Source organism: Lepidochelys olivacea (genome assembly GCF_965140295.1).
Source record: "Lepidochelys olivacea isolate rLepOli2 genome assembly, chromosome: 10".
Lineage (NCBI taxonomy): Eukaryota > Metazoa > Chordata > Testudines > Cheloniidae > Lepidochelys > Lepidochelys olivacea.
In genome coordinates this window covers 38,149,061-38,175,965 of record NC_140420.1, presented here as the reverse complement: position 1 = coordinate 38,175,965, position 26,905 = coordinate 38,149,061, and the positions used below count along the sequence as shown (strand labels likewise).

The following is a 26,905-nucleotide window of genomic DNA, read 5'->3' as shown; positions in this document are numbered from 1 at the left end:
TGTCCCTGAAAGCGTTAAAGCTGCGCCCCTCCCCTCGCAGTAAAACCTCCTCCAGGGACCTTCCCAGCAGCCTTTGCTGGCTCTCCCCACAACCAAACAAAGAGCGCAGGAGCTTTCAAACTGCTGCAGCCCCACGCCGAGTTGGATACTGGAGAAGGGGCAGTGGGGGCCTCGCTAGCGGAGCCCAGCCGGGCTGGCCGCGGCTCTGGGGGGGCCGGCTCGTTCCTACTCGCCGTGCGCAGAGACGGGGGGCCGGACGCATGGTGCGTGCGCTTCCGTGTTCTAACGGGGCGTGGCGGGGGGCTGGGGTGATGGGGGGCGCGTCTCCAAGGCACCGGCATTGGGTAGGGAGCTGTCTGCCTCGCTGGCTGCGCCTGGGGCTGTGTCTTCGAACGGCGGGATTCCTGCGCGCTGGCTGGGGTCGCTGGCTCCGGTCCCTGTAGTCCCGGGTGTCTCCTGAGAGCGGTGTGGTGGCTATACGTGGGGGGTCCCTGCTGCTGCCCTGGTTGTAGATATCTGAGGGTCGGGTTCCTGCGAGCCGTGACATGCCCCGCTTCACGTAGGGAGTCAGTGTCAGCGCGGGGTCAGAAATCAGAGGGGCAGTGTGGAGGACAGGGGGAGCGGGAGGTGCGGTTTGCTAATTCAGTCTCTGTGGCTTCGTGCCCATCACTTTATCTCTCTGTCTCGCTTGTCCTAGCCATAAAATGTAGGCAACAATACTGACTGCTACCTTCTTTACAGAGGGGGACAGGGAGTGGTGCTGTTAAGATTTATCAGTGCACAGTCAACCTGTGGAACTCCTTGCCAGGGGATGTTCTGAAGGCAAAAACTATAACTGAATTAAAAAAGAATTAGATAAATTCATGGAGGATATTGGATAACACAGAAAGTTTGTGCAGACTTCTCTTTGGGCTTGGATGTTTTCCATTTTGTTAGCTCTTTGTCTCCACAGTATGACTTGACTAAAAGCACAGCAAAGTGGAGAACTGTGCTAAAGAATTGCCAGTGCCAGACCGGAGGATATTGGAGGATCAATGGCTATTAGCTAAGATGGTGAAGGATGCTACCCCATGCTCTGGGTGTCCCCCCTATCCATTCCCTGCATCTGGGATGGGTCACTTGATGATTGCCCTGTTCTGGTCATTCCCTTTGAAGCATCTGGTATTGGCCACTGTCAGGAGACAGGATACTGGGCTAGATGGACTACTGGTCTGACCCAGTGTGGCGGTTCTTATGTTCTTAATGTTTATAGAGTGCCACAGAAGCGTGAACTATGACTGTGTCATGTGACCAGGTGCTCTGTTTTTATGTCTATCTTTTTAGTTAGAGGATACCCCATCACTGTGGCATGGAGATGCTTATAGAGAAGGGTCTCCTAAAACTATAAAGTACCTAGATAATCAGCTAGTGCTTCAATTGTACCGCATGCTGAAGCACTCAAGTTTGATTGTTTATTTTATTATGAAGTGGATGGTGGAAAGATGCACTTGCCCAATACATGGCTTTGTTCTATTGGACTATGCAGCACCATGCCTATTGCACAAAGATTGCATCCTGGTGCCATCTCATCATATAGCATCTCATTGCTGATGGTTTCCATTCACTGCAGGCACTTTAGGCCCTGTGTTTTGTTTTGTTTTTTTAAATTAAGATCAGAGGTGTGTGACTCTCTCCACATGTGCTAATGGGGTGAGATGGGCATTTGGCTTTATGGGATGCAATCGCCTGTCATGTTAGCAGTAAACAAACTGCAAGGTGGGGAAGATTTTACCTATGTGCTGTGGAAGCTGGAAACCTTTCATCTTAATTGCATGTGTCATAATGGGACCAAATTGTCACTGAAGGGAACTGAGATGGGCCCCTATTTGCAATGACTGCACACCTGGGCGTTAAGCACATAGGTCTGAAACTGTAGACAAGAGTTTTTTCTTGGTTTCCCTCTCCCCTCATTGTACCCTTCCGACACTGTCAACTTGGTGAAAAATCAGAATTTACCTAGAAGTTGTAACATCTTTTTAACTGTAGACTCTGATCCCTGGATTTTTATCCACCTATATCATCATGGTTTAAAACTGATCCTTGCAACACAGTCTTGCTGCTAGTTCAAAAACAAACAAACCTCTAACTTCTAGTACTGTACATGGGTGAGAGTGCATCAGCACCAGTTTGTTTGTTTAGGATCTGGGCTTTAAAATGGTTTTTCAGTGACCTTTATAAAGCATGCCCTGCCTCTGTAGGAATATGCTTGCTGAATATTAAACCTCCTGATCCCAACACAAGGAACAAGCATTACATTTTTTTAGACCTTTGCAGGACACACAATAAGTCAGAGGTGTGTGTGGGGGTGTGGTTTTATTTTTAAATTCTCCAAGCTGCTTCAGAATCACATGCAGATGGGGGAAATTAGGAGGCTTAAAGCTATAGTAGCATTTTTAAGCTAGGTCAATAGTAGGTAGTCAGTCTTCCTAGGGCACTTTTTGGGTTTGCCTTGGTCAGACAGACAGACATGGTGGATTTGCTGGATTGCTGGGCCTTTTGGCCCACAACCTCTTGTGTCTCAGGATATCAACTTCTTTTGGCAGGAATTTTGCTTTCTTTCTGACCTGTGATGTTAGATGGCCTAACTTTAAGATCAGTGGTTCTTACTGAGCAAATAAAGTTTCTCACACTTGTGTAAAAGCATACAAGGTAAAGATCATAACCTTTTTTCTGTAGGCTCAAGATGTTTTACACTTTCTGTTTACAGAGTAGCAGCCGTGTTAGTCTGTATTCGCAAAAAGAAAAGGAGTTCTTGTGGCACCTTAGAGACTAACCAATTTATTTGAGCATAAGCTTTCGTGAGCTACAGCTCACTTCATCTGATGCATAAAGTGGAAAGTACAGTGAGGAGATTTTATGCATACACACAGACCATGAAAAAATATACATTGTAAGGAGAGTGATCATTTAAGATGAGCTATTACCAGCAGGAGAGTGGGGTGTGGGGAGAGAAAACCTTTTGAAGTGTTAATCAACGTGGGCCATTTCCAGCACATTTCCAGGAGTTAACAAGGAACAGTCTGAGGAACAGTGGGGGGGGGGGGGAAGGAATAAACAAGGGGAAATAGTTTCACTTAGTATAATGACTCAACCTCTCCCAGTCTCTATTCAAGCCTAAGTTAATTGTATCCAATTTGCAACTGAATTCCAATTCAGCAGTCTCTTGTTGGAGTCTGTTTTCGAAGTTTTTTTGTTGAAGGATAGTCACTTTGAGATCAGAAATCGAGTGTCCAGAGAGATTGAAGTATCTTAAAAAGAAAAGGAGTACTTGTGGCACCTTAGAGACTAACCAATTTATCCGATGAAGTGAGCTATAGCTCACGAAAGCTCATGCTCAAATAAATTGGTTAGTCTCTAAGGTGCCACAAGTACTCCTTTTCTTTTTGTGAATACAGACTAACACGGCTGTTACTCTGAAACCTGAAGTATCTTAATGCTTTTTAAAAAAAAAACTATTTTAGCCAAACTTCTGTGAAATAGGGAAGTACTATCCTCCATTGTACAGACTGTGCAAGTGAAGCACGGAGAGATTGACTTGTGTAGACATAGATCTTGCTGGGCACGAGTAAACTTGCATATAGTTTGATTTGAGTACAAGATTGTAAATAAGGTGTGACAGACTGTGTGCTGGAGGTTGTGTTTTCAGTCTAGTTGAGATAAGTGGGAACAGTGTGAACTGATAAACATGAAATGTAGATAAGGTGAAAACATAAGTTATTGGTCCTTACATGATGTGCAAAGCGATTGGTCCTTACATGATCCATACGATGTCCAAACCAATTAGATTAAAAAAGTAGAGATGTTAGTAGCTAGGAAAAAAGTATATAAACTGTGTAGTGTGGGGTCTAATTTGGAATTGTGGCATCACCAGGTGATGCCACACGAAAGCTCATGCTCAAATAAATTGGTTAGTCTCTAAGGTGCCACAAGTACTCCTTTTCTTTATGCCTAATAAAGTAACCTTAGTGATGATCTGGAGTCGAGCTGAGTGTTTGGATCCCAGAGAACTGGATGGAGCATTCTCCCAGAACTGTGTGAAGGTGTTCTGGATTAGCCAAGTGGAAAAGATTTCGGAGGGAATCCCAACAACTTCTCAAAGGTGAGAGAGACTGTAGCAGAGTCAGGAATGGAACCTATCCTTCTTCCAAGTATTGTGCCTTAGCCAGAAGTCTGTTCTTCTTCTGACATACTGAAGGCTGACAGAAAAGTGACATTGTTTGCATCCGATGAAGTGAGCTGTAGCTCACAAAAGCTCATGCTCAAATAAACTGGTTAGTCTCTAAGGTGCCACAAGTACTCCTTTTCTTTTTGCGAATACAGACTAACACGGCTGTTACTCTGAAACCTGTCATTGTTTGTTATGATGCTCTCCCTTAGCAGAGAGTGAGCCAGCATGGCTCAGATAAGAGCACCATCTTCATTCAACCAGCCAACTGCTCTTGTAACAAACCTGCTCCTAGGCCTTTTCCTAAAGCAGCTGAATAACTAATTCTGCAGAGAAAATCAGGACTCTGTAACACAGAATGTTTGCACAGACTTCTCTTTGGGCTTGGATGTTTTCCATTTTGTTAGCTCTTTGTCTCCACAGTATAACTTGACTAAAAGCACAGCGAAGTGGAGAACTGTGCTAAAGAATTGCCAGTGCCAGACTACCAAACCCAGAAAGGACTTCATCTCTGTTCTATAAAGTCTGTATTTGCAAATGTTCTTGATGAGCTTGGTCTGTTTTTCATCTACAGTTTAACCAAGATTTGGTTTAGGACATTGTGACACTGACAGGTCAGCTCAAGCCAAAGCCATAGGGCAATTCACTTGTGTATGAATATCAAAGAAATGTTAAGTGTAATAATATGCATAGACTAATTCACTCATGTTAATTGAGATCAAAGGAGATGTTAATTGTATTGTTTTCACCTATCTATATCCTATTGTTTGCTATCATATTACATATACACTACATATATCCTGTAATTAGATAATCCTAGATCAGAGTGTGTGTTTGTGAACATCAGAAGGTATTTGACCTATAGACATCATGAAAGCTAATGAACAATTGTTGTTTGCTGTTAAAAACATTTGTATTTATGTATAATCCTGTAATTAAAATTACTCCTCAAAGAAATCTTGTGCAACGTTAATGAAGGACTTAATGGCTGTACCAGGAAATGCTAATTTCAAAGCAAGGAGCCAGGTAGTAGGTAAAAACACTTGTCAGATTATCTGCAGAAAGAAGATAGAAGTACTGATTCAAAGAAATGTTTTCATCTCTGACTATTTGGACTCTTACAGGGCAGATACCAAGTGCAAAGTGGAGATCCCCTGAAACAGCTGGGTTTCCTGAAAATATTTTTGGGAAATTGGCAGTTTATTACATCAACTGCTATCATTTACACTTACAAACTTAGACTCACCTGTTAAAAGAAAAGGAGGACTTGTGGCACCTTTGAGACTAACAAATTAATTTGAGCATAAGCTTTCGTGAGCTACAGCTCACTTCATCGGAAGCATCCTGAGCCTGTGCACCTTTCCCTGAAACAGCATCAAGCAGCTTGCTGGATCTTTTTGATTTCTTTCTCCAGATACAGTACTTAATGTTTTCCAATCAGTCGGTACTCATTCATCTGAGTAGGGAAGGAAATAGGCTTCTAGGATGGAGGCTGGCACAACTGATTAAGAGAGCTTTAAACTAGGAATTTGGGGGAGATGGTTGGGAGATATCCAAGTAATCTCCACGCCGGATTTTAGCATTGAGAGGGAAGAAAACAAAGTAAGAAAGGATACAGCCGTGGGTAAGAGAATGGATATAAGGAGGAAGGGCAGTGTGTATACCAGTCTAATAGGTCATACTGGCCTAATCAGGTACAGAATATGAGCGAGGCCAAACAGCAAAAATTAAGATGTTTGTACACCAATGCAAGGAGCCTAGGTAACAAAATGGAGGAACTAGAGCCACTGGTGCAGGAAGTGAAACCAGATATTATAGGGTTAACAGAAACATGGTGGAATAGTTGTCTTGACTGGACTGTGGGTATTGAAGGATATGTCCTGTTTAGGAAAGACAGAAACAAAGGTAAAGGTGGTGGAGTAGCATTGTAAATCAATGATGAGATAGAATGTAAAGAAATAAGAAGCGGTGGAATGGATAAGACAGAGTCCGTCTGGGCAAAAATTATATTGGGGAAGAAAACTACTAGAGCCTCCCCTGGGATAGTGCTTGGGGTGTGCTATAGACCGCTGGGATCTAATTTGGATATGGATAGAGCCCTCTTTAATGTTTTTAATGAAGTAAATACTAATGGAAACTGCGTGATCATGGGAGACTTTAACTTCCCAGATATAGACTGGAGGACGAGTGCTAGTAATAATATTAGGGCTCAGATTTTCCTAGATGCGATAGCTGATGGATTCCTTCATCAAGTAGTTGCTGAACCGACTAGAGGGGATGCCATTTTAGATTAGGTTTTGATGAGTAGTGAGGACCTCATAGAAGAAATGGTTGTAGGGGACAATTTTGGTTCAAGTGATCATGAGCTAATTCAGTTCAAACTGAATGGAAGGATTAACAAAAATAAATCTGCAGCTAGGGTTTTTGATTTCAAAAGGGCTGACTTTCAAAAATTAAGGAAATTAGTTAGGGAAGTGGATTGGACTGAAGAATTTATGGATCTAAAGGCAGAGGAGGCCTGGGATTACTTTAAATCAAAGCTGCAGTAGCTATCGGAAGCTCGCATCCCAAGAAAGGGGAAAAAATTCATAGGCAGGAGTTGTAGACCAAGCTGGATGAGGAAGCATCTCAGAGAGGTGATTAAGAAAAAGCAGAAAGCCTACAAGGAGTAGAAGAGGGGAGGGATCAACAAGGAAAGCTACCTTATTGAGGTCAGAACATGTAGGGATAAAGTGAGACAGGCTAAAAGTCAAGTAGAGTTGGACCTTGCAAAGGGAATTAAAACCAATAGTAAAAGGTTCTATAGCCATATAAATAAGAAGAAAACAAAGAAAGAAGAAGTGGGACCGCTAAATACTGAGGATGGAGTGGAGGTCAAGGATAATCTAGGCATGGCTCAATATCTAAACAAATACTTTGCCTCAATCTTTAATAAGGCTAAAGAGGATCTTAGGGATAATGGTAGCATGACAAATGGGAATGAGGACATGGAGGTAGATATTACCGTATCTGAGGTAGAAGCGAAACTCAAACAGCTTAATGGGACTAAATGGGGGGGCCCAGATAACCTTCATCCAAGAATATTAAAGGAATTGGCACCCGAAATTGCAAGCCCATGAGCAAGAATTTTTAATGAATCTGTAAACTCAGGGGTTGTACCGTATGATTGGAGAATTGCTAACATAGTTCCTATTTTTAAGAAAGGGAAAAAAAAGTGATCCGGGTAACTACAGGCCTGTTAGTTTGACATCTGTAGCGTGCAAGGTCTTGGAAAAAATTTTGAAGGAGAAAGTAGTTAAGGACATTGAAGTCAATGGTAAATGGGACAAAATACAACATGGTTTTACAAAAGGTATGTCGTGCCAAACCAACCTGATCTCCTTCTTTGAGAAAGTAACAGATTTTTTTAGACAAAGGAAACGCAGTGGATCTAATTTACCTAGATTTCAATAAGATGTTTGATACCGTGCCACATGGGGAATTATTAGTTAAATTGGAAAAGATGGGGATCAATATGAAGATTGAAAGGTGGATAAGGAACTGGTTAAGGGGAGACTACAACGGGTCCTACTGTCAGGCTGGAGGGAGGTTACCACTGGAGTTCCTCAAGGATCAGTTTTGGGACCAATCTTATTTAATCTTTTTATTACTGACCTCGGCACAAAAAGTAGGAGTGTGCTAATAAAGTTTGCGGATGATACAAAGCTTGGAGGTATTGCCAATGTAGAGAAGGACCGGGATATCATATAGGAGGATTTAGATGACCTTGTAGACTGGAGTAATAGTAATAAGATGAAATTTAATAGTGAGAAGTGTAAGGTTATGGATTTAGGGATTAATAACAAGAATTTTAGTTATAAGCTGGGTACGCCTCAATTAGAAGTAACGGAGGAGGAGAAGGACCTTGGAGTATTGGTTGATCATAGGATGACTATGAGCCCCCAATGTGATATGGCTGGAAAAAAGCTAATGCGGTCTTGAGATGCATCAGGAGAGGTATTTCCAGTAGGGATAAGGAGGTTTTAGTACCGTTCTACAAGGCACTGGTGAGACCTCACCTGGAATACTGTGTGCAGTTCTAGTCTCCCATATTTAAGAAGGATGAATCCAAACTGGAACAGGTACAGAGAAGGGTTACTAGGATGATCCGAGGAATGGAAAACCTGTCTTATGAAAGGAGAATCAAGGAGCTTGGCTTGTTTAGCCTAACTAAAAGAAGGTTGAGGGGAGATATGATTGCTCTCTATAAATATATCAGAGGGATAAATACCGGAGAGGGAGAGGAATTATTTAAGCTCAGTACCAATGTGGACACAAGAACAAATGGATATAAACTGGCCACCAGGAAGTTTAGACTTGAAATTAGATGAAGGTTTCTAACCATCAGAGGAGTGAAGTTTTGGAATAGCCTTCCAAGGGAAGCAGTGGGGGCAAAAGATCTATCTGGCTTTAAGATTAAACTTGATAAGTTTATGGAGGAGATGGTATGATGGGATAACATGATTTTGGTAATTAAATATTCATGGTAAATAGGCCTATGGCCTGTGATGGGATGTTAGATGGGGTGGGATCTGAGTTACCCAGGAAAGAATTTTCTGTAGTATCTGGCAGGTGAATCTTGTCCATATGCTCAGGGTGTAGCTGATCATCATATTTGGGGTCAGGAAGGAATTTTCCTCCAGGGCAGATTGGAAGAGGCCCTGGAGGTTTTTCACCTTCCTCTGTAGCATGGGACATGCTGGAGGATTCTCTGCCCCTTGAAGTCTATAAACCACGATTTGAGGACTTCAATAGCGCAGACATAGGTGAGAGATTTTTCGCAGGGGTGGGTGGGTGAAATTCTGTGGCCTGCATTGTGTAGGAGGTCGGACTAGATGATCATAATGGTCCCTTCTGACCTTAATATCTATGAATCTACAGTCAGTACTGTAGATGAAAACATCATCCAGGTAAACTGCTAGGAAATCCCCATACCCTTAAAGACTGTGTCCAGCAGCCTCTGAAATAGGGACAAAGCACTTGTAACCTCAAAAGGTATAGTTGTAAATGGAGCTGTTACACAAGGACTTGTGCTGTTGCCCAGTGCTACCAGAGCTGTTCTGAGGTGCATTTCTATGCAAGCCTGACCAGTCCACTCACCTGCATTAGTAGGAGGCTTTCCCAGGTGTGTAGTTACTCAGAAATTGATGGTAATATTTCATTTTTAAAGTCTTTTTCGCCCTTTTGGTTGCAAGAAAACCTTCCAAATATGAATCAAGTGGAAACCAGCACAGTGCTGTCGTCTTTAGGTCTGCTGTTGCTGCTCAGAGCTTTCCCAAGCTGCTGCAGAATGACTGGAGTCTTGCCAGTTTTTGCTGATGCTATTTAGAACCCTGTGGGAAAGCAGCAAAACTGACAAGAACTGGTCAGGGTCACTCTGCCATTGCCAGGAATACCTGAGCAGCTGGGGGTAGTAGGACCACTCACTATAAAGGAGGCTGAGAGAGGGGTATAGTAGCAGAATGCCCTCTAATTACTCTGTTTTCAGCCAGGAGATCAGAATGGAGGGACACATAAAGAGACTGCACTTCTCTTCCAGCAGCTGGAGGGGAGAGGGGTGGGTTTCCTTGGATTTGTAAATAAAAATGTGTGACCAGGATCATAGAATCATAAATCTGGAAGGGACCTTGATAAGTCATCTAGTCCAGCCCTTTGCACTGAAGCAGGACTAAGTATTATCTAATTCTAGACCATCCCTGACGGGTGCTTGTCTAATCTGCTCTTAAAACATCCAATGATGAAGATTTCACAACCTCACTAGGCAATTTATTCTCGTGCTTAACTTCCCTGATGGGAAGGTTTTCTTAATGTCCAATCTCAATCTCCCTTGCTGCAATTTAAGCCTATTAAGTCTTGTTTTGTCTTAAGTACTACAGGAGAACAATTTATTATCCTCCTCTTTATAACAATCTTTTATGTACTTGAAGACTGTTCTCCTGTCCCCTCTCAGTCATCTCTTCTCCAGACTAAACAAACCCAATTTTTTTCAATCTTCCCTCATAGATCATGTTTTCTAGACATTTAATCATTTTTATTGCTCTTCTCTGGACTTTCTCCAATTTGTCCATATCTTTCCTGAAATGTGGTGCCCAGAACTGGACACAATACTCCAGCTGAGGCCTAATCGGGCACAGAGTAGAGCGAAATAATTAGTTCTTGTGTCTTGGTTACAACACTCCTGCTAATACTTCCCAGAATGATGTTTGCTTTTTTTGCAACAGTGTTACACTGTTGGCTCATATTTAGCTTATGATTCACTATGACCCCCAGATCCCTTTCCGCAGTACTCCTTCCTAGACAGTCATTTCCCATTTTGTATATGTGCAACTGATTGTTCCTTCCTAAGTGGAGTACTTTGCATTTGTCCTTATTGAATTTCATCCTATTTACTTCAGACCATTTCTCCAGTTTGTCCAGATCATTTTGAATTTTAATCCTATCCTCCAAAGCAGTTGCAACCCCTCTCAGCTTGGTATCATCCGCAGGCTTTATAAGTGTACTTTGTATGCCGTTATCTAAATCATTGATGAAAATATTGAACAGAACCAGACCCAGACCCAGAATTGATCTCTGCGGGACCCCACTCATTACGCCCTTCCAGCATGACTGTGAACCACTGGTAACTACTCTCTGGGAACGGTTTTCCATCAAGTTATGCACCTACCTTAGAGTAGCTACAGCTAGGTTGCATTTCCCTAGTTTGCTTATGAGAAGGTCATGCAAGACAGTATCAAAAGCTTTAACTAAAGTCAAGACATACCACGTCTACCACTTCCCCTCTATCCACAAGGCTTGTTACCCTGTCAAAAAAGGCTATCAGGTTGGTTTGACATGATTTGTTCTTGACAAATTCATGCTGACACTTACTTATCACCTTCTTGTCTTTAGATGTTTGGAAATTGATTGCTTAATTATTTGCTCCATTATCTCTCCAGGTACAGAAGTTGAACTGACTGGTCTGTAATTCCCTGGGATGTTCTTATTTCCCTTTTTATAGATTGGCACTATATTTGCCCTTTTCCAGTCTTCTGGAATTTCTCCAGCCTTCCATGACTTTTCAAAGATAATCGCTAATGGCTCAGATACCTCCTCAGTCAGCTCCTTGAGTAGGATGCATTTCATCAGGCCCTGGTGACTCGAAGACATCTAACTTGTCTAAGCAATTTTTAACTTGTTCTTTCCCTCTTTTAGCCTCTGATCCTACTTCATTTTCACTGGCATTCACTATGTTAGACGTCCAATCACCACCAACCTTTTTGGTGAAAACCGAAACAAAGAAGTCATTAAGCACCTCTGCCATTTCCACATTTTCTGTTGTTGTTTCCTCACCCTCTCATTGAATAACGGGCCTACTCTGTCCTTAGTCTTCCTCTTACTTCTAATGTATTTGTAGAATGTTTTCTTGTTACCCTTTATGTCTCTAGGTAGTTTGATCTTGGTTTGTGCCTTGGCCTTTCTGATTTTGTCCCTACATACTTGTGTTATTTGGTTATAATCATCCTATGTAATTTGACAGAGTTTCCGCTTTTTGTAGGACTCTTTTAATTTTTAGATCATTGAAGATCTCCTGGGTAAGCCATGGTGGTCTCTTGCCACACTTTTTGTCTTTTCTGTGCAGTGGGACAGTTTGCTCTTGTGCCCTTAATAATGTCTCTTTGGAAAAACTGTCAACTGTCTTCAATTGTTTTTCCCCTTAGACTTGCTTCCCATGGGATCTTACCTACCAACTCCCTGAGTTTGCTAAAGTCTGCCTTCTTGAAATCCATTGTCTTTGTTTTGCTGTTCTCCCTCCTTCCATTCCTTAGGATCATGAACTTTATCATTTCATGTTCACTTTCACCTCAGCTGTCTTCCATCTTCAAATTCTCAACCAGTTCCTCCCTATTTGTCAAAATCAAATCTAGAACAGCCTCTCCCCTAGTACCTTTCTCCGCCTTCTGAAATAAAAAATTGTCTCTAATACACTCCAAAAACTTGTTGGATAATCTGTGCCCTGCTGTGTTATTTTCCCAGCAGATGTCTGAGTAGTTGAAGTCCCCCCATCACCACCAAGTCCTGTGCTTTGGATGATTTTGTTAAAAAAGCCTTATCCACCTCTTCTTCCTGGTTAGGTGGTCTGTAGCAGACCCCTATGATGACATCACCCTTGTTTTTTACCCCTTTTATTGTTATCCAGAGACTTTCAACAAGTCTGTCTCCTATTTTCATTTCAACCTCAGTCCAAGTATATACATTTTTAATATATAAAGCAACACCTCCTCCCTTTTTTCCCTGCCTGTCCTTCCTGAGCAAGCTGTACCCTTCTATACCAATATTCCAGTCATATGTATTATCCCACCAAGTCTGTGATGCAGCTATGTCATAGTTGTTTATTTACTAGCATTTCAGGTTCTTCCTGCTTATCCCCCATACTTCTCGCATTAGTATAGACATCTAAGATACTGATTTAATTTCCCCTCCAAGTTCTGTCTTGTCTCTCATTTGTCCCTGCTATAACAGCCAATGCTCTCCCCTCCCCTCCCCCCATAAAAAAAAATTCTGACCCTTCTCCCAGGTCTCCATGTTTTTGACTTACCTGTGGGCTTTGGTCACCTGTCCCTTCAAACCTAGTGTAAAGCCCTCCTCACTAGGTTAGCCGGTCTTTATGCAATATGCTCTTTCCCTTCCTCGATAGGTGGACCCCATCTCTGCTTAGCAGTCCTTCTTCCTGAAACAGCATCCTGTGGTTAAGGAACCTGAAGCCCTCCTGGCAACACCATCCTCGCAGCCAGGCATTCACCTCCAGGATGCATTTGTCTCTGCCTGGGCCCTTACCCTTGACTGAAGGATCAAAGAGAACACCACCTCTACTTCCAACTCTTTCACCCTTACTTCCATAAAGTAATATGCATAAACATCCGATGAAGTGAGCTGTAGCTCATGAAAGCTTATGCTTAGATAAATTGGTTAGTCTCTAAGGTGCCGTAAGTACTCCTTTTCTTTTTAGGGAGGTATATGATTTTATGGTATACCTCCAAGAATGAGTGACTGAATCTCCCTGCCCTTGTTAAATCTCTCTGTAGACAGGCCTCTGCATGGCTGCAACACTTTTTTTAGCCAAGTGATCTGCAGCTCAGCAGTGCTGCTCCTTGCACGATATATTGGAATTGGAAAAGGTTCAGAAAAGGGCAACAAAAATGATTAGGGGTATGGAACAGCTTCTGTATGAGGAGAGATTAATAAAACTGGGACTTTTCAGCCTGGAAAAGAGACTACTAAGGGATGATATGATTGAGGTCTATAAAATCATGACTGATGTGGAGTAAATAGGAAGTGTTATTTACTCCTTCTCATGACACAGGAACTAGGGGTCACCCAATGAAATTAATAGGCAGCAGGTTTACAACAAACAGGAGGAGGTATTTCTTCTCACAACGCACAGTCAGTCTGTGGAACTCTTTGCCCGAGGATGTTGTGAAGGCCAAGACTATGACAGGGTTCAAAAAAGAACTAGATAAGATCATGGAGGATAGGTCCATCAATGGCTATTAGCCAGGACGGGCAGAGATGGTGTCCCTAGCCTCTCTGTGCCAGGAGCTGGGAATGAGCGACAGGGAATGGATCACTTGGTTTTACCTGTTCTGTTCATTCCTTCTGGGGCACCTGTCATTGGCCACTGTTGGCAGACCAGATACTGGGCTAGATGGACCTTGGTCTGACCCACTATAGCCATCTTGTGTCAGTGGCTGCCGGTGTGCTCTGAAGAATTCCCCACTCAAACAGCTGAGCCAGGTCCCATACCTACCCCGCTAATTTGGGGAACTGATGCTAGGGCCATCATCCTCTTGCCCATCCTGAAAGCATGCAGTATATGGTAGCCAGACCATCGTGTTGCAGTGCTACTCTCTGTTTTCAGGGGAAACATGTAGGCTCTGATTCTTCCCTCGCTCACACCAATGGAAATTGGGAGTGACTCCACTAAAGTAAAACGATTTACACCAGTGGCAAACTGCTGTAGTGAGCTCAGAATCATACTAGTAGCCTTGTGTACCCTAGGGGAATAAAGTGTTAAAAATTTATCAGAAGCTGTAAATACAGAAGGGAGAAGTAAGTTTATCCAGATGTAAACTTTGCAGCTGGATAAGTACCCCATAGCTATCTGGGAATCTGGAATTTAACTCCTTGGGTCACCAGGGCTGCTAGATGACTTTAACACAAAATATAACTGCTGACATAAAATGCGTATGTCCAGTCAGCTGTAAAAGGTCTTGCAATAAAGTAAACTTCTCTGACGGATGAAACTTGGAACTTGCACAAAGGCAAGCTGTTTTGAGTGTTACAGGTGCTTTTCATCCCAAAAGGATCCAAAGTGCTTTACAGAATATGGCTCCCAGTTTTGCAGATGGATGTGTGTGGCAGGGATCCTTACTTCCCCCATAAAATCCTGTTAATGTGGCTCTGCATGGGTACAGGGTTTTGCCTGCACATGCCTGATTGCATGATCAGGCCTTATCTATTTACAACTGAAATGCAGCTCTATGGAACATAGCCTCGTAAGTGAAAAAGAGGGGTGTTTTGGTCAAATACACTGTGCCAAAACTCTGCTGTTAAAAAGGGCCATGGGACCTTTAATATCCATGTAAAGTAGACAAGACCTCTGCTTTGTAGGATTTGAAAGACCCACACAGTGTAAACTATATGGAGTTCTTCTACTCTGGAAACGAGAGCTGTGTCAGCAATTCCAGGGACTCTGTATATTTCTGCATGATACTAAACCTGTTTTCCAGCAACATATTTGATTTCGGCTTAGAATGTATGTCATTGGCCGTGATGAGTTTCAGATGCCAGGGGGAGTGGGAACACTGGAATCCAAACATGGCTTAACATCAGACAAGGTGTCCTACATTTAACAGTAAATGAAATCACTAGTCAGTGATGCTTCCCTAGCCTCCATGAATAAGTGGCATTGTCTCTAACAGTGGGACCACAAAACCAGACTAGAGGGAGTTTTCTAATGGAAACTCCAGCAAATTCAAAACTGCAGGTCAGGGAAGCCACCTTCTTTTTAAAAAGTTTATTTTCTATGTTCCAAAAAGAAAAAAGCTAAGAAATTAATGAACCTCTGGAAGGATCATGGTGGAGGAGTGTAAAGGTCTCTTTAATAAATGTGTAACTCAGTCAGTTGTGTTACATAAACCTTTGTGCCCTGAGCAGCCGTAGCTCTGTCAGCAAAAATGATGTGGAGAACTCAGCCCTTGCAAATGTGCAGCTTTTTTGATAAAGAAAAGCTGGAAGCATGCAGAGGGATCAATATAAACAAAGGCTAAACAGAAAACAAGGCAGATCAGAGCTGTTAAAGTACAGACTCGAAATACCTAGGTTATTGTCTAGTGAGGAAAGAGCAAGCCTGTTTTCCTCTCCTGAGCAGGAGCAGTAAAATAGCCAGAGTCTTGCTGTGCAATTTGTATAGTGCACCTAAAACTAGCCAGAACAGAATGGGATCTACAACCATTCGCCTCCTGTTTGTTGGTCTGAATTTGGCTCAGTTTAGTAAGGAACCAAAAATTGTTACCATCTGACAGCTTTGCAGTGGCTTGTGTGACATCTGTGGGGCTTGGTCCAGTATCTAGTGCACAAGAGCCCACATTCATAAACCACCATCACAGAACCAATTACTGTAGTCCTGTTAATCTTTGCACAAAGGCTAAAGTCTAAATGGAACACGGAGAATGACCTAGCCTCTCATCCTTAGAGGCATACACTCACCTCATCCCTGAAGAATATTGACAGGGCAGTATGGAAAGAGCTTGCACTGCTGTTGTCTGTGCTGCACTCTTTCCAGAGAGGACTCCAGTCCGCAAGGATGTCATGTTGGCAGCTTTCACAAGCAGAAAGTCACTTGAAACTACAACCAACTGATCATGACTTTGGAGCTTCCTGGTCAATGGGAAATCTAAATGCTGATTCAATTACTTATTACAGGCGCTGGTAAAACAAGAGTAGTCCAAAGGTGTCTCCAAAGAATGAATGCCTGAGTCATCTGAAGCTAGCCCCAAAGTGAATTCTCCATAATGTGTTGGGGGGAGAGAGATTCCTACCCAGGTACGTTTGGCTGAACAGGAGTGGAACTAATGGTAAAGGCAGGCAACTCTCGTGCACTAATGACCGGAAAGAGAGGCCCCTGAGTGGGATAGTACAAAGTGGGAAGCTTCTCCAAGGAATTCGGAAGCTGTGGAATTACCAACTCTACTGTTCCTCCTCATTGTTCCCTGTCCCTGTTCATGCAGGGAGTCTGGATAAATCCAATGCATGAGTTGTTAGTGGCTTAGTCAAGACCATGAGTTATCCTGCTGTGGGGAGTTCTTGCTGATTGGCAGATGTCTTTGGACTCCAGTTACTGTAAGAGGTGTGAGCCCTGCAGCAAGGGGAGTTAACTAGATGGTGCTAGAGCACACTTCTGTGACTGGAGTTCAGGTCTTGTTGGTTAGAAGATACTTGAACAGAGTAACTGTTCCCCCATCTAGAGCAGGGGCTATTGACCGTGGGGGTGTGAACTGGTGTTAGGGAGTTTTGCAGCCATTCTGCTCTTCCCATATTGCTAAAGGGCAGGGAGGTCCGAGTTACTAGGGAGGGATCCTAGTATGGCAAAGGCTGACCCTCTCTGGTCTGAAGCTAATAATGGCATGTAAGCAAGTCCTTGTACAAAGAGGGGCGTTTGGTTTCCCTCCGCTTTCCAGTGAATAGGACCAAGTGCATACAACAGTGTGTGGATGGTTTTTAGTTGTAAACAATTCCAGATTGGAATATATTCTACACCTCTTGAATCTAGTTTATTCCTCTTGGTCTCACAAAGGAGGGAGTAAAACTCAGAGGGACATGGTGACTGCTCTGAAATTAGGTTCAAGGAGACTCCATTTCTCCCTGTGGCTTTCCCTGGATAATATGCAATAATCGCTTGCCTTCTTGGCAGACCAAAGGATCTGCATTAATAAACACATGCCAGTCTGGCAACAGCTCATGAAAAGAGCTGATGTTCACTTTGTGGCTGCCACTTGAAGTGGTTGCCTTAGAAATGTCCACGATAATGAAGAAGCTTGCTAATATCTCTTGTTAGGAGAAAACCAGGCATGCCCTCTAAGCCAGGGGTTCTCAAACTGGGGGTTGGGACCCCTCAGGGGATTGTGAGGTTATTACATGGGGGGGGTTGCGAGCTGTCTGCTTTCACCTCAAACCCTGCTTTGCCTCCAGCATTCGTAATGGTGTTAAATATATAAAGAAGTGTTTTTAATGTATAAGGAGGGTCACACTCAGCGGCTTGCTATGTGAAAGGGGTCACCAGTACACAAGTTCTGAGAACCACTGCTCTAAGCCGAGTAGTGTTACAAAAATGCTGGGGGGAGGAGGGATGATGGAAATGACTCTGAAACCAATGCTTTTAAAAAAAGCCCTGTGTGCTGCTAACAACAAAGTGTCAATACGTTAATTCTGGGACTTATCCATCCTTGCCCCTCTCCCCTCCACTTCTTGCTTTGCTCCCACATGTCCCACCTGCTCCTGATGCCAGGCTGTCATAATGAGCCTGGGTTCTCCATCATTAAGGCAGCTAAATTAGAGAACACCACTTTTAAAACAAAATAACAGCAGTTGATCTTATCAGAGTTCCCTGCAGGCAACTAGCTGGCCCAGATAACACTGGGAGAATAGCCAGGTCGCAGGGAAGGCAAAACTGGCTGCCTGCTACTACTGTTCATTGTGATAGCAGTGCACATGTGAGTGCACGCACCCCCTCATTCCTTTTCTCCCCTTCCCCAGGCCAGCGCGTCTGACCTCATAGCCTCTGTAGTCTGGTTCTGCGGCCCACGTGTGGGAGATGGGGAGGATTCAGGTGGGAGTCTCAGATTCGTAGGATCTTGGCCCTGTGGTCTGAGGAGGACCCTCAGAGCAGCAAGCAGCATGTTGTGCAACTGGCCCCTGTCCCAGCAGCACCCTGAGCCAAGGCCCACTGAAGTCAGTGGAAATGTGTCCATTGAGGATAGTAGACTTTTTAATCATTCTGAAAGGAGAAGCTGGATGTAGGGAGCTTCTTACAACAACCTTGGGTCTCACCAAGATGAGAGCTGGAGGAGGGATGTGCAGGGGAGATGGGCAGCGTCTGGGAGTTGTATGGCTATCTTGGTGGTGGGGCAATGCAATTTAATTGTGGGGTATCTTTCTTGACAAGCTTGAGATCGAGCATACAAAGCTTTGGTGGTGCTTTGGTCCAATATAGTCTTAATCAACCCCTGCTCAGATAAAAATCCAAGCCTTGCACTCTTAACTTGAGGGCACCCAATACTGGTGACTTGGGGATTCCTCTGCACCCAATTTCACCTCACACTGCCTCTGTAGGTGAGCCCCTTGCTAGAGTATTTCCTCTTCCCCTTCACTTGTGATGGTTTATTCTGCTGTTTTGGGTATTACCTCTAGAGTCCCTGCCTGAGACTGTTATGATGGGTATATGGAAGATCTACACTTGTGTGACATTCCCCTCTGGTGTTATCTGGAGCGGTGATCTGCTACGCCACTCCAATCCTTGACTCTGGGAGCTAGCCTTACCCTGCTCTGCTGTGAGAACCCCCACTCCTGGGCTATTCACGCACAGCCTCTGGCATGTAAGATGCTCCCAGCTACTTGCAAGCGAATGACACAAGCCAATACTTCCGGTTCCAGAGACAACCCTGGGAACCTCCATCTTGCAGTGTCCAGTTATGCCCGCTGGATGCTGCAAGCTTATATGAGTTTGTCAATTTAACAAAGAAATAGATATATACCAGGCTTGTTATCACAAGGGGAGCCTCTGACACACTTCAAACCAAATGCACTGCTTCAGGTAGAATAAACAAAAAAATTTATTAACTATAAAGGTAGATTTTAAGTGATTATAAGTTAAAGCATAACGAGTCAGAGTGGTTACCAAAATAAAATAAAATAAGCACGCAGTCTAAACTCTCAACCCTATTAGACTGGGCAGTAACTAGTTTAAGCAGTTTTTTCTCACCCCACTGGCTATTGAGGTCCTTAATATACAGGTTTGTCCTTTAAACCTGGGCCAGTCTCCTCTATTGGAGTCTTGTCTTCTCAGTGTCTTGGTTGCTTGCAGCGTAGGTGGGGGCCGGAGACGGACCCAGTATGTGTCCACTTTCTGTTTTTTACTCTGTCCATGTGCTTGTAGAACACAAGTCCAGGCATGTCTGTGGGGCATTGCTGACTCTCTCCCAGCAAGGCTGAGCAATTCCCCTGGTGGGGCCTCCTGCAGGTGAGTCTTTGCATTGTAGCTCCCTTGCTGGGAAATGGCTATTGATGGGCTGTTTCACACCCCGCCTGGGCGTTGGTTACTTTCTTTGCTGTTGCCTCTGGGGAGCTAATAGCTGGCTCATTCCCACAATTTATAGCATGTTTTAGGCTGTGTCTACACTGCCACTTTCAGCACTAAAACTTTTGTTGTTCAGGGGTGTGAAAAAATAGCCCCCTGAGCAACAACATTTTTAGCACTGAAAAGCACCAGTACAGACAGCGCTTTATCACCAGGAGCCATGCTCACAGCGATAAAGCTACCACAGCTCGTTAGGGGTGGTTTTTGTTTTTTTTTTAAATCTCTGGGAGAGCTCTCCCCCAGCGATAAAGCATGTCTACACTGCCCATGTCACAGCAGTGCCGCGGCAACGCTGCTGTGGCTGCGCTGTAACGTGGGTAGTGTAGACATACCCTTAATGACAACCATACTTTACAATTCTCATAACTTCATATGCAGTAATGATACACATATATGGATAGATAAATGACTTTCAGCAGATCATGACCTTTCCTCTGATACCTTATGCCATAAATATAAAGGGAAGGGTAACCACCTTTCTGTATACAGTGCTATAAAATCCCTCCTGGCCAGAGGCAACATCCTGTTACCTGTAAAGGGTTAAGAAGCTCAGCTAACCTGGCTGGCACCTGACCCAAAGGACCAATAAGGAGACAAAATACTTTCAAATCTTGGTGGGGGGAAGGGTTTTGTTTGTGCTCTTTGTTTATGTTTTGTTCTCTTTGGACTGAGAGAGGCCAGACAGAAATCCATCTTCTCCAACCCATCCTAATCCAAGTCTCCAATATTGCAAGCAGTATAGGTAAGCCAGGCAAGGCGGATTAGTTTATCTTTTGCTTTATGTGAATTTTCCTTGTGCTAAGAGGGAGGTTTATTCCTGTTTTCTGTAACTTTAAGGTTTTGCCCAGAGGGGGATCCTCTGTGTTTTGAATCTGAATAGCCTGTAAAGTATTTTCCATCCTGATTTTACAGAGGTGATTCTTTTACCTTTTCTTTAATTAAAATTCTTCTTTTAAGAACCTGATTGATTTTTCATTGGGTCTGTGTTCACCTATACAAATTGGTGAGGATTATTATCAATTCTTCCCCAGGAAAGGGGGTGTAGGGCTTCGGGGGATATTTTGGGGGAAGATGTCTCCAAGTGGTCTCTTTCCCTGTTCTTTGTTTAAAACGTTTGGTGGTGGCAGCATACTGTTCAAGGACAAGGCAAAGTTTGTACCTGGGGGAAGTTTTTAACCTAAGCTGGTAAGAATAAGCGTAGGGGGTCTTTCATGTGGGTCCCCCACATCTGTACCCTGGAGTTCAGAGTGGGGAAGGAACCCTGACACCTTACAAGGCATGCTTTATATGTAAGATCACTATTATATGAAAGTGAGGAATATGGGGGTTACAGTACACTCCCCCAAGGTATAGAATGTCACAACTTGCCTTTGAACTTACATGCATCTGAGATCTTCTCTACTACAGTCAACAATTAGTTAATTGTATGTTTTTGTTTTTTTTCCCAAAGGTGAAGAACTGAACAGCTTGATAACCTAAAGGGAAGGCTCTGAAGCAGCACACAGTGATGATTTGCTCACTGAAGGTGTCTTGTGGCTTAAAGGAAAAGGGTTACAGAGCTCCAGTGTGACCCTGCCTCTCTGCTGTGACCTGCCTGAATGACCCTGCTGTACCTTCCATACGGAAGCCTGTCAGCTGGCAGTGGTAGTACTGAGATTTACTGGAGTCTGATGAGAGGAAAGCCAGGCAACTGGATGCTAGGGGTTCTGCTGACTGTACTTGTCTGAACCAGGGCAGTTCCATACCAATGAGTAATGTAAGCAGCTGCAAAAACATTGGTTAGGGTTTGAGCCACAGCTGTTGGGGTGGAATTTGACTGATTTCTGAACTGGCTAGTTCCAGCAAGTAGGGTACCACGTGCACTCAAGAACCGAAACCTAAACTCTGTCACAACAGCTCCTGGCTGGCATCCCAGCAGTTAGCAGGGTCCCCTACTGTCTTCTCTCCACCTAACCCCCAAAAAGGGCGTTCACATACTCAATACCAAACAGGGTGACTGAGTCCCATCTGATATGACAGGCCCTGGGCTGCCCAGGCCAATTGCCCTTGTTAAGGTCCTGGGATAGCACAAACAATTTTTAATAGTGACTTGACACCTGATAAATAGCACAGGGGCTTCCTAGTGGATGGGAAACATTCCTTGCTGTTTGTAAAGGAGCTTAGAGGATCTTTTTTTGTTTAAACGACAACTTTCAGAGAAGAGGCTGCACAAGGATCCTGACTCCACCCCACCCCTTTTTTCTTCTTCTGCTTATAGGCTGAAGACAGCTAGCTGAGCCCAGGGGAGTTGATCCACAGTTTGGTACGTGAGACATATGCCAGCCCTCCAGCTGGAACACTAGCAAGTTGGATTTAGCCTGCCACTTCCCCGCTCGGCATGACTGGCCCAGAATGTATGGGCTGCCACTCTCATTCCAACGGGCTGGAAGTTGAATCTCTTTCCACTTTGACAAGGGAGACACTCCACTGCAGTGCCACTTCCTTCCTGTTCCTCTCCCGCAAGGATTTGCAAGCCTGAAACGAGTAGATCATTCTATGTCTCTGATGACCAGGACAGCATCCCACAGCTGCTATCGGTCTGGAGCTGTGGTGACTCCAGAAAGGGCCATGGCTACTGTAGGCAGTCCTGGGACACAAAACTAGCAGAGGCTTAACCTCTTCACTTGCACGGCATGCCCTCTTGTGTCACGGATACTAGCTCTGTTACTACCCACCAAGTACCTTGTCTCCTTAACTGGCTTCTGGGACGGGAGTAATGTCACTCGGGTCCTCGTGGGAGGAACATGGCCCAGCTGGCTGTGCTAGCAGGAGTCCCAACTAAGGATGTAGCTACAGAACACTAGCACAAAAAAGCAGATTGGGAAGGGCTTTGATCCATGCCCCTTATCCTGCCGATCGAGCGATGGGCCGCTTGGACGACCATGCCAAGAAGCGGATAGTGGAGCTGCGCAAAGCTGGGCTGAGCTTCCGCAAAATCAAGAAGGTCCTAGAGCTGGACAACATCCGGGTGACCCCGCAGGCTGTTTACCTGTTCCTCAAGCGTAAGAATGTGGAGCCGGCACAGCCTCCAGGAGCCTCCCATCTCCAACCAGCCGGAGGCCGGGGGAGTAGGAGAACGGCCATCAACCGGGCTGGCTGGGAGGACGAGCAGCTCTGGAACTTGCTGCAGGAAAATGAGACTGAACAGAACAAGCAGGCAGAGCCCAGGGGCAGCAGGCAGCCAGGTCCCAGGCCCCCAGCACTCCCCGGAAGAGCCACCATGAGCTGCAAGGAGCCACACCTCAATGACCACCAAGACTGCAAGGACAGCATCAAAATAATCAGTGTCACGTCGCTGTGCAAGGATAGTGAGCAGTTTGGGAAGGTGCCTGCAGTGCCCATGGGCCCATCTCCAGTGGCACAGCTATCCCCTATTAACAGTAAGGCCTGGCTTTCTCATTCGTTGTCCATTAGTCTTGGATAGGCCTCTCCACTTCTCTAAGCAGCCTGGTGAGTTGCCGAGCAGTACCAAGGGTCTCTGCTCATATCCCTGTTTTCCAAACCCAGGCAGGCTGGGCAGGACTTAGGCCCTGGAGCATAGCTGAGGTTGGGGGAAGGTGCATGGTGGAGCTGGAAGGACTTAGTCCCTATAGATGGAGGGGCCCCACTCCCCTGTGGGGCTGGGGAAAGGCTGGCACTCAATTCAGGGGTCTCATTTGAAGGTGCTTCTCTCTCTGGTTCCTCTGTCTGTCCATCCAGGTGATGACTGCTCTGGGATTCGGACCTCAGCTGTGGGTAGTCACCCGGCTCCACTCCCACCAGCCATGGTGCAGCAGCAGCTGAACAGCAGGGGCAGGATGTTCTTGCCACCTGCCAGGAATCCAGCCTTAATTGTGAAGAAGAAGATTGTGGACAGGGCTATCCACCTCCAGAAAAAGGTATGGGGCTGGGAGAGGTAGACTGGCTGTTCTGTGGCTAGAAACCCCTTCTCCAGCCCAGCAAGACTGGGGATCCGCTCAGGCAGCGACCCATCAGGTTACAGTTAAATTGGCCTGAAAGGGCTGGTAACGCTCCCCCCATTCCCAACTGGAGAAGGCTCTGTGGGGAACCCAGGCTCCAGTGCGCGGGAGGGACAAGGAGATCCTGGGCTTCTATGAGGTGCCCTCTCAAGTGACCTGCTCCATGGAGTTAGGTGCGGGGGACATGGGGACAGCTTGGGGGGACTGCAGCTGTCCTCATGCAGTCTGGCAAATGCAATGGGAGGCCTATGGACTTAGTGACTCAGGCCCAAGGCTCCCCTCCCCCTTTGCCTCAGCAGATTGGATTTTTGCCCACTCAGGATCCTTGAGGTCTGTTTGTGGCTCTGCATGGCCTTGGACAAATCACTTCACTTCTCTGTGCCTCAGTTATCCCTGCTTAGCAGAGGGGGAAAGGCTGCCCTATCCCATGCAGGGGAAAGTCCTTTGAGGGCAGGCATCCTAGGTACTCTCCGACCCGCAGGCTCCACCAGTAGCGTGGGTGGAAGCTTCCGCAGCTGCACTCCCCCCACTTTGGACACCATGACAAGGACTTTGTCTTACTGGTGGCCCCAGACTCATGCTGCACGGCAACTGGCGACACCTGTGCCACATCTAGAAAAAGAGAGCAGGACAGAAATGAGTTTTTGGGCTGAGCACTGCCAGCTGGACCAGAGACCCATGCTCTCTGGACTTCTAAAGAACAGGTTTGGTCCCCACAATTGCTCCAGACCCTGGCCCAGGTGGTAGCTTCTGTTCATTCTGAGGTCTGTGCTGAAGAGGAAAGAGGAGGATTGAGGGGCAGCAGCAGAGCTGAGCAGGGAGGAGAGAGACAAGGATTGCAGGAGGTGCTGCAGGTTGGCAGCGAGATGCACTGGTAGAGCTTAGGGGAGGGGAGAACCCAAGAACGAAGCTGCAGGTCAGGACTGAGCCACACTTGGACACTAGTCTGCATGACTGAGGCTCTAACAGGTGCTCGTGAGCTCTAGGCTCACTTGCAGTGTAATAAGGTATCTTGAATCCTGTGCTTGGCTGATGCTTGTAATTCTCCGACATTGACCAGGCAACCATTCACAACGGGCACAGTCCATCTGACTCAACGACTGTCCTGCCCTTCTTGGTGGGAGTGCAGCCGGCCAGCCAGCCTCCCAGGGCGAACCCATCTGTCATGGCAGCCTCTATGAGCCACAGCGCACATGTAAGTACCCTAAGATGCGCTCAGTCCGTAGGCACTAGCCCATCCAGTGAATGAGCCATCAGGTTGCCATGGACACCAGGATGGATCACCACAACACATTCTGGCTGGCTTGTCATGCTTCCTTGGGACAAAGCTGTAAGCGGCATAGCCACCTGCTCTTAATGACTCTGAGTGGACGCTGATCTCTGCCAGGACTCAAATGGCAGGATACAGAGGTAACATGGGGAAAACATACAAGGCTGAGGGGCAGATTGATTTAACATTTACTGTCCTGATGGCAGCATGTCTGGGGTAAGTAGCAGAGTAATGAATAACAGCGAGGCGGAGGCGGAGTTGGATCTGAGAGGAGCCTGGTGTTCTGTATCTGCTCCACTGCTAGGCCCACCCTGCTCGACTGTTGCTCAGATGGCCAGCCCAGTCTGTGCCCTGCCCAGGAGTCTTGCTTGCAGAAGTGAATGCTGCTGATTGGGGAAAGGGGAGCATGTGCCTACGCTAATGAGGAGCCCTACTCCAAAGTGTCCCATTAGAAGCTGTTAGTGCACCCTATTGGGTATCTGGTCCCGGCTTCCTTTCCATGGAGCACTGCCTCGGCCCCACTGTGAATCTGGCTGAAGACCCACATCTTCACTAGAAGTTGTGGTTGCCCTCCTCCAGAAATGTCATGTACGTAGGTTCCAGGTTAGCAGATCAAGAGAGTCCCGCAGCTGCTTCTCTCCCTCCTCAATGAGGCATTTCCTAGCAGGCCTGAGCGTACAGTCCTTCACACTGCTTTCTGAAAAGGCATGGTCTCTTTCAGTTTTGCACACTGCAAGACTATTTCAGAGGGGCCAAGCTGAAGGTGAACTGGCACAGCTGGGTGGCGGGCAGGGCTGGAGTAGCAGTGGCATCGTACAATGGTAGATAGGATTGGAGGTCCGATCAGATCACAGAGGGATGCAGCTGTCTGATTCTAGCTCTCCTCCTCTCACATGCATACCTGCTAACTCTTGAAAGCAGAATATAAAGGTATGTGGTGAGCTGGTTCTATAGGAATTGGCCCGCCACTGCATTTCTGATCTTTCTTCCAGGTCAAAGATGCCAGCACTCAAACGGCCCTGCTTAACCCTACCTGTCCTTCAGGCAATCAGAACCCTGTGTGGGGTGGGCAGACGCTGGCCCCCTCACCCAGCCCCCATGCCATTGCCGAGAAGCTGGATGCTGTACGCACACAGGTACAGAAACTGACGCATGCAATGCACGCGGTGCTAGAGAGGCAGTGCCGCATGGAGCGCCAGCAGGAGCAGCAGCAGCGTTTCCAGCAAGAGGTGCTGATGACGCTTCAGCAGCTCAGCTCCACTGTGAGCCATGGGACAGTGCCAGGAAACGAGCCCTGTGTCCCCTTCAACAGCATGGCTGATCCCTTGCCCACTGTGCCAAACTTCAGCCAATTCAAGATGGAGCTTATCTGATGAAAGGTGATGCCAACATACATGGGCCTGGGCATAAGAGTGGCATGGAGCTAGCTCTGGACAAAGCTGCTGACATGGGCCACCCTAGCAGAAGTATAAAGGGATCCCAAGCAGGCAGCTGCAGCTGGGTGAAGAGAAGCAGGCATTAGCACTTCATAAACTGCAGCTCTAGGAGCCTGGCTAAGGACCTGCTACTGCAAGAACAGAAGACTGGGAGGAGGAAGGCCACCAATAACATCGAGACTCAATCTGCTTTGGCCTAGTTAATCCAGACCTGCTTCCCCCAGGAAGAGGCATGTACCAATGGGAAGCTGAAATAACACATGCTAAAGGAAAGCCTTAATTCTAGTCACTGTATACAGCAAATGAAACACTGGTTTAGCCCCCAAGGCTCAAAGGATATGGGACTCCAGTAGCTTAGAGAGGCTGGCTACGTTAGAAGGAAACCATGGTGGCAGGCATCACTCTCTCCTTGTCAGAGCAAGCATTTAATGTTTACACGGGGAAGGGAGTGTGAGCATTAGAATGTCCAGGAGCTTCGGTTTTGGACACTTTGTGCCCTTTCTTTCAGAGTGGTATGTGGAGAGTAACATAATCTCAGTAAAGTCTATACACGCACTGCTCTAGAAA

The 26,905-nt window shown here is 45.6% G+C and overlaps 1 protein-coding gene across 7 annotated transcripts; it reads left to right on the top strand.

The window, feature by feature from the left end:
• The first annotated feature begins 61 nt into the window (after nt 1-61).
• On the top strand, nt 62-26,905 carry LOC311527716 (uncharacterized protein). 7 transcript variants are annotated; one of them, XM_084641985.1, is made up of 9 exons: nt 62-263; nt 16,205-16,324; nt 19,434-19,517; nt 20,472-20,548; nt 21,085-21,390; nt 21,892-23,053; nt 23,373-23,551; nt 24,693-24,827; nt 25,895-26,905. In XM_084641985.1, the coding sequence occupies exons 6-9, from the start codon at nt 22,537-22,539 to the stop codon at nt 26,273-26,275; spliced, it is 1,212 nt and encodes a 403-aa protein (XP_084498111.1). In that variant the 5' UTR covers nt 62-263; nt 16,205-16,324; nt 19,434-19,517; nt 20,472-20,548; nt 21,085-21,390; nt 21,892-22,536; the 3' UTR covers nt 26,276-26,905. The 7 variants fall into 7 exon arrangements, with proteins under 7 accessions (XP_084498111.1, XP_084498115.1, XP_084498109.1 ...); XM_084641989.1 differs by lacking the exon at nt 20,472-20,548 and having other exon boundaries at nt 21,085-21,278; XM_084641983.1 differs by lacking the exon at nt 20,472-20,548.

What these genes read in the sequence shown, in the direction of transcription:
- LOC311527716 (XM_084641988.1), top strand. Translation starts at nt 22,537, where the DNA reads ATGGGCCGCTTGGACGACCATGCCAAGAAGCGGATAGTGGAGCTGCGC. An exon ending in ACAGCTATCCCCTATTAACA is followed by an intron (nt 23,054 to 23,372) that starts GTAAGGCCTGGC and finishes CTGTCCATCCAG; the next exon opens with GTGATGACTGCTCTGGGATT. An exon ending in CTATCCACCTCCAGAAAAAG is followed by an intron (nt 23,552 to 24,692) that starts GTATGGGGCTGG and finishes GACATTGACCAG; the next exon opens with GCAACCATTCACAACGGGCA.